Below are 10,000 nucleotides of genomic sequence, written 5' to 3'. Positions count from 1 at the left end.
GCACCACGAAGCGCGTGTTCTGACAGCATCCCTGTAGGTCCACCACTGCGCATCAAACAGACACACAAACAGACACACACACAGACACACACACAAACACACACACAGGGAAAAAAGAAAGAGAAAATGTGAGTGATCCCAATGTGATGTTTGTTTTATAACAGCACTTTCGCAGAACAAGTAAAACACATTTCATACATGCCATGGTTGATTATAAATGTGACTTCTAAAAAAAAATTCCCCAGAGAGAGAGGCAGCACTGGTGCCTTCAGTGCCTGTGGGTTGCACACGCACGCAGCTGATTGACAAACGCTGCTCGTCGGGAAGGAAGCCAGAGCACAAGCAAATGAATAAGAGAATGACAAGAGAGCAGCAGAGAGGAGAAAAGGAGGGGGAGGAGGGGAGCATTCCTGTTGCTTTCTTTTCCTGGTGTCACTGTGTGCTTGAGTGTTCTAGACAAGACAAGCTCTCTGCACACATACTCAAACCCCCCACCCCCGGCCACCAGCCTTGTTCCATCCATTACCAGGGAAATGATCAAGTCACTCCAGGTAAGAGCGGGCTATGCAAACTGATGGTCTACTACTTAACGAGATGGATGGGGAGGCTGGGCAGCTGTGTGGTGGAGAGCGGAGAGCAATGAGAGCCCTGGCCCCTGTGCTGCTCAGGGGAACCATCAGCATCCGGGGGGGGGGGGGGGGGGGGGGGGGGGCAAGGTCACCGTAATTGATTGTCTTTAAAAGGGGAGAAGGGCCGAGCATACAGAGGGAAAGTGAGAAGAGAGGAGAGGGGAAGAGACGAGAGGAGAGGAGAAGACAGGAGAGGAGAGAGGAATTTTTGCTTGTTTCAGCAGCTTCCCTCAAGACATATTAAAAGACAACACCCCGACTCACAAAGCCATTTGGCCACATGCACGTAGCCAGTTAGCACACACATACATGCACACGCACAGACTCTCACACTTGTTCACACACGCATATGCATACTTTCTGGAGCTGATCAAAACCAGAAACAGAACATTCATGTGTTTTGGCAGCTTGATGTAGCAAAGAAGTGGTTGTTGTGGAGTAAATTGGAGAAGCTTAGTGTGTGTGTGTGTGTGTGTGTGTGTGTTTCCCTGGTGCATGGTGGCATCGTGCCCATGTCAGAGCTAACCTTCAAGGGACACCTTCTAAAATCAACACAGACACATTCTGCAGCAAAAGTCTAGAGAATTCACACTGGGACCAGATGCTATCCATTCCTACAGCTTAGTGCGTGTTTGTGTATTTTGTGTGTGTGTGTCTACATATGGTCACTGAGAGACCAAAGATACATACAAACCCAAGCATGTTTATGTGGTCAACATTGGCCGCCGCCACCACACACACACACACACACACACACACACTCTAAATCATTAGGTGCTTGATGTATGGCTCCAGAGGTTGGGTCTCCTTAACTGCTGACCGCTAAGAGCTACAGCTCTGTCGGGGAGGACCAGGCCAACACATGTTCCCCCCACCACCCCCCTGATAATGGACCAGAGATAGCTTCCTGTCCAGCGAGGGCGGTCGGCCTCTTTAACATGACACAATGAAGTGCCGCTCGGCAGCCTCTCCGCCTCTTGGACTGGGGGGCTCTTGAGGGGGCCTTTGATTGGGTGTGTGTGGCCTTTGAGAGATGCATGTTACTGGGGACCAGTCAATGTGTCACTATATAATGGCAATGATTAGTGCATAGTCACTGAGATGTACTGTCTGTATGTCTGAATAGTTTATCCATTGTTTTCTCCAACTTGAACTGCAGACTGCAAACTGCTGTGTAAGGATAGTAAGCATGCACATCTGTGTCTTTTTGCATGTGTTACTTCACTTATTCAGCGAAACGTTATGATTCCTTGACCTTTTAAAGGTGTAACTAAAGCGTATCTAAAGAAGCCACCATAACTATGTGTGTCTGTTTTGGATGAACGTTGTGTGACTTTGATAACATGTGTGCTTGCTTATGTACCCCCCAGTGTGTCTGTTTGAATGAGACTGCGTGCGTGTGTGCGTGCGTGTGTGTAAGTGTAAGAGAGAGAGAGAGAGAGAGAGAGAGAGAGAGAGAGAGAGAGAGAGAGAGAGAGAGAGAGAGAGAGTGTGTGTGTGCGTGTATCTTCAACCTCAAAGGCTTTACTTCAGAATCCATGAATACATGATTTAGTGCATAATGATGACTCCTCTATGAAACACACCTTTGCTTTGACTTTAATGACCATCTGTGTGGGGGCCAAAAACCACAACCTGGTCTCTGACACACTCTCTCTTATACATGCACATGCATACACACACACACTCATGCACACACACGCAAATGCACACACAAACAAGCACGCACACACACACGCAAATGCACACACAAACAGACACAGGCAGGCAATGTGTCTTTTTATACCTGGAGGTCAGAACCAGCCTCAAAGGCAAAGTACTGTAGCTGAGCTCTCCTGGATTCTGGCCCAGATTAAATTCAATATCATAATTATATTCTCTTTTTTCACCCCTCTGTTCTTTGATGAGAGGGGAGAGTACAGCAAAAAAAACACCTGCATTGCACAGAAGTAGACAAATGAGATATGGTTTACAACGTTTTTTTTCTCCACGATTTAATTCTGCACGTCGATTCCAAATCTGTCAGCAGGAGCTAGACAGAAGGTGTGTATGCGAGAAGGAGAAAGTAAGAGAGGCAAAGAGAGAAACAGTCCGGATGGATTCCACATAAATATTGAATGGTAATAAGCTCTCTTCTAAGGAAATTGACGTGGATTACATTCCTCCTGTCTCACTGGTGTCAGCAGGATCAATTTACTGTTACTTCAAGGAGCTTCTTGTCACATCAAAGTGACTGCAGCCTGTCTCTGGACAATGTCTTTGCAGAGTCACGGACATAAGCTGACATAACCTCAAATTGCTTTTTTTTTATGTTGATAACATAGTAAAAGCTTAGCAAAACATGTCCCACAAATTCAAAACGGGGGGACTTCTGAGAAATTTTGGACCTTATATCACATGTGTCAAATAGAGCATTAAGATCAACTAGAAAGGCTGTCAATACCGGGAACTTTGTTTATATTCAGCAGACAACCTTCACTCAAAACGTAAACATAACACAGACTCTAATGTAGAACCAAGGCAGGTCAGTACTGAGTGGGCCTCTAATTTGGGAAAACAGAAAGTGCTGGAGGGCCGTGCTGTTCTCTTACGAGCTCTTGCTGGTGCCACGTCAATACTCATCTACTCATCTGATGGGCTGGAACAGCATGGCACAGGGAGTGGTGTCACAAAGGGTGGTGTCACAAAGGGTGGTGTTTTAATTTCCATCGAACAGGGAACCAATTTAGGGCAAGCTTGGATGCGGTCGTTTGTTCAACTCGCCAGCCAAACACCCAGTAGGTGCAGCTGGGCATTAAGACCAACGTAGCCCAGTGTGATTTTGAAGATGCGCAGGCAAACACCATGAGATGTTGAAACCCCACCCACCTCTGTTCTTCTTGTGGCCCTCGTGTGTGTAGTCACCCACACTAAAATAAAACACTCGCACGGTGAGACTGCAATTCTTACTGTGATACCTACACCCACATAGACGGGAAACAGCTCAGCAGTAACTCGCCTGTGTGTACATGCCTGTGTGTGTGTGTGTATGTGTGTGTGTGTGTATGTGTGTGTTTATGTGTGTGTGGGTGGGTGTACAAGAGAAACCGAGGTGGCAGAATCCACAGAAAACTTGATGCAAGGTGATGTGCGCTCCAACAGGCAGCACATACAGACACCAACACGCCTCCTGTGAGGTGGTGATCAAAGCCACCACACTACAGCTGTGAGGAAAAAACAAAACAAGTACAGCAGGAAGAAGACGGGAAAAAGATAAAGATAAAGACAAAGAAATAGCAGAAGAAGCAAAACAAAAAAGAAGATTCACAAAGGGTGCTAATGTTACGGAGTGGGAAACCGGTAAACCACAGCCTGTAGGAGGGCCCCCACCTGCACCCACCCCCCACCCCCATCACATCTCACATCTCACATCTCACACAAAGGCATCGACTTTGGTGAGGGAGCCTGACAGGCACCTGTGGAAGAGATAGCATCACCATGATGCCAGACGTGGGCGGATTCAACTGTTTCAGCTGTGCTATCTTTTGTTCAGCGATGGGGGTGGTGGAGTTTGAACATCTATCGTCTTTGACACACATGAAAGAGCTGCTTGAAAGTTCACAGGCACAACAAATATGTTGTTTGTGAATTCTTAATGAATACCACAGGCAGTGTTCGAATTATACCGTGAGCTTCGGGGGGTACAGCTATTTCGATTGGTGACGTCACTCTCCATTTTACATAGGCTTACACGCATGATTTCACAGTCAATTTTCCTTCGAAATATACCGGTAGGTCATATGACCGTGGCTGGCTGGCCAACAAATTAAAAGAAACTAATCATGCTAGCAAGCACAATATACCTTACACATTATGGGAAGGGTTGAATTTGGGTAAACACTGTTTCAAGGTGCGCACCGTGCGTAAAATTGTGCGCCACAGTCAAAAAATAGTGCAATGCAAACATGGAAATGCATACAGACCAATAGGATGGAAAATGGCAAACATACAGCTTAAATTTAAGACCCAGAGTTGTTTACAGATGGGCCACAGAAAGTCTCCCGTTTAATAGCCAAGTTCACCTAGCCTAATACAAGGCCAGCCTTTGGTTCATTTGATTTGTTTTTCTTGGATAGCCTAAGCCTACCAAACATAAAGCAAATAAAAATAAATGACTTCACGGCTGGAAAACAAATATCTTCACGTTATTTAGCGTAAGGCATTTCATATAATGTAGCCTAGTGCATTGTGCGCCTGGTGTTACATCACAAAACGTTTGTGCAGCAATACGCTTTTAAGAAAGGCTGATCTCTAATAATGGCAATGAGGAAAGACATTTCAGGTCCAATTGATTATTATATGTTCACGTAGCGTTTCAAACTAACTGCAATGGTAACATTGCAATTATGGATGTATGGGCATTTGCTTAAAAAAGGTTGAGAACCAACTAATCTACATGCGAAATTCCCTGAATATTAGTGCAAATTCCCTCATTTATTTAGACATTAAGAATGAAATTGCACAAAATGATAAATAAATCGCCTCATTAAACCTCTCCCGTGTCAGTATATCTATGGAACTCCTTCTATGGCGTGTGATTGTAGGCCTGATTTTTAAGCTAAGCAGCAGCGATGGTCGTGGCTGCTGAGTGGAAGGGAGACCTACGGTTAAACCATAGGGATCTTGCTACTCAATATTTTTCTAAGGTTGGCTATCACTACTGTATGTTACAAAGGCAGTGAAATATTAGACAAATGTATGGCCAGTTGGCCACTGCTTGTTAACCCATACGCATATCAGGCTTTTGCAGCCTACACTGTGCATTTGTTTTAATTCGTCAGTAATAGCAAACAACACAGTCTGAAGGTACCAGAGAAATGGTACAGTCCAATGGGGGTGAGGGTTTGAAAATCGCATTTCATTAGATTATATCCTGAATTGTTGGTATGTTATGGCAATGCTGCATTTAATTACATGCAATATTGGATAACATTACATTTTATTATTTTTTCAGTACCCCCCCAAACTATTATTTTCATCCCTTTTGGGAGGGTCCAAGTCTCATCTAGGGGGGTCGGTCCCCGCCAATACCCCCCGTAATTCGAACCATGACCACAGGGTCTGATAACATTTAAATAAGGGATAATGTCTTGTCCGTCGGTCATTATCAGAAAAGTTTTGATTCTTTGCTCAGCTGCTGACCTTGTAGAACTGTACTTATATTTTCATGTATTTTCAAGGATAAGTATATATACTCTTTTGATCCCGTGAGGGAAATTTGGTCTCTGCTTTTATCCCAATCCGTGAATTAGTGAAACACACACAGCACACGGTGTACACACAGTGAGGTGAAGCACACACTAATCCCGGCGCAGTGAGCTGCCTGCATCAACAGCGGCGCTCGGGGAGCAGTGAGGGGTTAGGTGCCTTGCTCAAGGGCACTTCAGCCGAGCCTACTGGTTGGGGTTCGAACCGGCAACCCTCCGGTTACAGGTCCGAAGTGCTGTAGGCCACGGCTGCCCCCATAATGGTTGGAATTCCTGGATGTTGGATGCCCCCATCATGCTTGGAATTCATGTTTCAGAGTGCAGGCTGATAGGGAAGCCATCTTAAAATGACAATGTGACTCAAAAGAGTGGGACTCTGATGCATAACTGACCAATGAATCTGTGACACAAATCAATTATCTATCAATGACCATATACTCTATATATCATTAGTCTGCATGACATAGTCTACTTCACATATTCTGAAGCAGAAACCTTTTCCACCGAAAATAAATAAAACATTCTAAATTGGTGCAACAGCTGATGACTTCCTCTCCTTCCTTCTCCTTCTCCGCTTCACACAATCATCATCCCTTTCTCTATCTATCTATCTATCTATCTATCACTTTCTTTCCCACCCTCCCTCTCTCTTGCAGACTCCAGTAGCAGTGTTTGTTCAGAGCAGGTTTAGCGAGGCGAGGAGATGAGGGGGAGAGCACTGTGTGATTAAGAGTTGCATAAGCAGCAGGGAGTGAGTCATGCATGTCTGGCCAGGTACAGGACCCCCGGCTACCCCTGCTGAGGTGGAGTCTGTGTGCACCGCTCCGCTACCACCTAGCCTTCAAAATGCGGCAAGGTCAACGGAAGGCCAGGCTCTAATATGACTCAACCATCCCTTGTGATTTTCTTTTGAGTATGAGGTTGTGGCATTCACAGATCTATGCAAAACCCACTGCTGTGAGATTGTGTTAATTCAGTGTGTGTGTGTCTGTCTGTCTCTCTCTCTCTCTCTGTGTGTGTGTGTGTGTGCGTCAGTAATGTTCTCCTTGCCCTCTCTACACAGGCATCAGCCATGATGGCAGAGCTACTTAAATCAATATTCCTACATTACTACTACAGAGCTCACATTTCCGCTCCACATCACTTGCAGACACATGACATTATTACCGACATGGGCAGCCGCCTGTCAGTTTTTCTTCCCTCTCTCCTTTCGTCTCTCTCCCTTTGTCTCTCTTCATCCTTCTTTCTTTCTCTCCCACTTCTCTTCTACACTTCTTCCACAGCCCTGTGTAGGGTCCTGGGTTGATTTAACGGTGCATTGCACCCTTAATGTAGCAGAGGGAGGTAAAAATCCTCTCCTCCCCCACGCAAGGTGCTATCGACAGCCTGGTTACATCCATCATTCTGGGGGAGAGTTGGCAGGGAGTCCCGAGATAGAGACAGAGAGAGATCAAGAGACACAGAGTACTGCATCTAACACCTTTTATCGGGAACACGGACCTTTATTCACAAATATGCATTCCTTGACAGAGTTACGTAGCCTCTACAGTACCCACAGAGGAAACAGTGCGTGATCTCACACGTCTCCAAGCCTGGGATGCGAGTTGCTGTAACCTCCCATCAGCAAAGCACCACGCAAGACAGTGTGAACTCTGGTCGTTTTTTGGGGGCCAAGCAGCGAAGCTGCGAGGCAACCATTGTGTTTGTTAGTTTTCTTATTGGGGGCCAAGCAGCGAAGCTGCGAAGGCACCCATTGTGTTTCTAGCTTTTCCTATTATTATTACACATCTTTCCTCTGCCATTGAAGTCTATGGCAGCCCATAGAACCGTCTGGTGAAAAGTTGTGAAATTTGGCACACTAATTAGGCAATGCCCCATGATTAATTTCACCAAGTTTCAAGTCCGCACCCCGATCGCTCTAGCGCCACCAACAGGCCAAAGTTGGACGTGCGTTCACGCACGTAACTTTTGACCTGTTGATCCGATTTTGAAAAATGAGGGTACCGTTGGAATCCTTGGACAAAGCCGAGTTCAACGCACCCTATGACGTCATTTTCCGCCATGATGGATTTTCCGCCATTTTGAATTTCATCAAAATCACTTAAAACGTATCAGAGGTCACACATTTTGTCCGATCGACACCAAACTTCATAGATATCATCTACAGACCATGCCTCATTAATGCATTGCTTTTTGTCTTCGGAACTAAAACCGTTCGCGCGTAACAGCCAATCGAAATTTGCGGCGAAGCCGCCAAACAGGAAGTGAGCTCATATCTCAGCAACCCATTGATCTATCATAACCAAACTTATTCCATGGACTCAGGACCCAATCAGGGGGACGCTCAAGAAATCTGGTGACCTTTGACCTCTAGGGGGCGCTGTAATTAAGAAACATGCCTTTTGGCCTGTAGCAGCAAGCCAACTTGTGATGTCATCGTAATTGATTCGGCCGCCATATTGGATTAAATCAAAAACACAAAAAAGTTTTGGCAGGTCACAAATTTCATCTGTTCCTCACCAAAATTGGCAGAGACCATCTTCAGACCATGCCTGATGAGTGCATTGCTTTCTGGAACAATTGACAGAAGCTTTGACCTGTACCAGCCAATCAAAATTTGCGGCGAAGCCGCCAAACAGGAAGTGATTTCATATCTCAGCAACACTTTCATGTATCAAAACCAAACTTAGTACATGTACCTCAGACCACATCGGGAGGACGCTCGAGAAATTTGGTGACATTTGACCTCTAGGGGGCTCCGTAATTGACAAAAATGCATTTTGGCCAGTAGTTGCTGAAGCGCATTATTTTGCAATGGAAGTCAATGGCAGCCCATAGAACCGTCTGGTAAAAAGTTATACAATTTTGCACACTAATTGGGGACAGTCCAATAATTCATTTCACCAAGTTTCATGCCGGCACCTCAAGCGCTCTAGCGCCACCAACAGGCCAAAGTTGGACTTGTGTTCACGGACGTAACTTTTGACCTGTTGACCCGAATGGCAAAATGAGGTATCATTGGAATCCTTGGGCCAAGCCGAGTTCAACACACCCTATGACGTCAATTCTTGACCTCTATGTTTAAATCACAGCAAGTGTGATCATATCTCAGTCAATCTTTTATTTTTGATGTGAAACTGATGACAGCAAGTTCCATCTAGTTCATTCTAATGTGTGCGTGCAAGGGTGGGACGGGGTGGGATGGGCAGAGGCGGTTGCGGCGGTGGGCTGGCTGGGGGAGGGGGCGGCGACACTCAGCCCTGGTTCAGCCCCACAAAATCAGTTATGTTTTGATGTGAAACTTGACCTTGTAACTCAGCCAATCTTGGGTTGTATGGCATGGAACTTGCTGTGACTGCTTAAGGCTATATGTCTGATGCAACGGCATTGAATTACATGGCAAATCTGGCCTGCTGATTTCACTGCTTGGCCCCCTCATTGCTGCTTGCAGCTATATTTTTCTTTCTGTTTTTTCTTTTCTTTTTTGCATTTTCCTCCTTATGCCTCCACTGAGCCTGGGGGTGTGCTGGCTCAGCAGTGCATTAGGGCAATTACACCATCGCCGGCATACACAAGAGACGGCACTAAGCAAGTGAAGTTCTCCTCGCTCACTTGGTGGAGTTATTATTAGAGTTATTATTACCATCTTGAATCTGCCTCTTGGCAGTGCTCTGGTGGTTGACCCTGGAGATCACAGCACAGGCTACTTGGGATGAGTCAGACCAGTCATCGGTCCGGCCCAGTACGTGGCGAGAGGCTAATTATCTCGTCCCCATGCCGCGCCAGGTCCATTTACTGCCGTTTGAGCCCAGTCCAGAGCCCACTGCTACACCTGCGAAAGAACGCGGTGGGAAACCCGCACAGGCAACGTCACTCGGGCAACGTCACTCGGGCACGTCACCGCCACTGCTAGTTAGAGTCTTACTTCCTGCTTTCATTTTTGTCACCTTTGATCTCTGCTGATATCCAATTGGGTGGTGGTCTCCAGCATGCTGGCTTCCCATTGGTCATTGGCGGGGGCGAGGGGCTGGTGCCAAGGCCCTGGTGGGAATGGCAGCTGGCGAGGAGACATTGGAAAGGTGAATGGAGATTGAGGAGAGGGAATGGGGGGGGGGGGGGGGGGGG

The 10,000-nt window shown here is 46.3% G+C and overlaps 1 protein-coding gene across 4 annotated transcripts in view; it reads right to left on the bottom strand.

Annotated features, from left to right (window-relative positions):
• rnf130 (ring finger protein 130) overlaps positions 1-10,000 on the bottom strand; it is a 50,871-nt gene that overhangs the window by 35,658 nt on the left and 5,213 nt on the right. For all 4 annotated transcript variants that reach the window (XM_042074124.1, XM_042074126.1, XM_042074125.1 and 1 more), the window contains exon 3: positions 1-45. This exon is cut by the window's left edge and continues 150 nt beyond it. In XM_042074124.1, the coding sequence (XP_041930058.1) occupies positions 1-45 (45 nt within the window). The remainder of the gene's footprint in view (positions 46-10,000) is intronic.

Source organism: Alosa sapidissima, chromosome 20 (genome assembly GCF_018492685.1).
Source record: "Alosa sapidissima isolate fAloSap1 chromosome 20, fAloSap1.pri, whole genome shotgun sequence".
NCBI lineage: Eukaryota > Metazoa > Chordata > Actinopteri > Clupeiformes > Clupeidae > Alosa > Alosa sapidissima.
The sequence above is the reverse complement of the archived record's forward strand: the minus strand, read 5'-3'. Positions and strand labels throughout refer to the sequence as shown.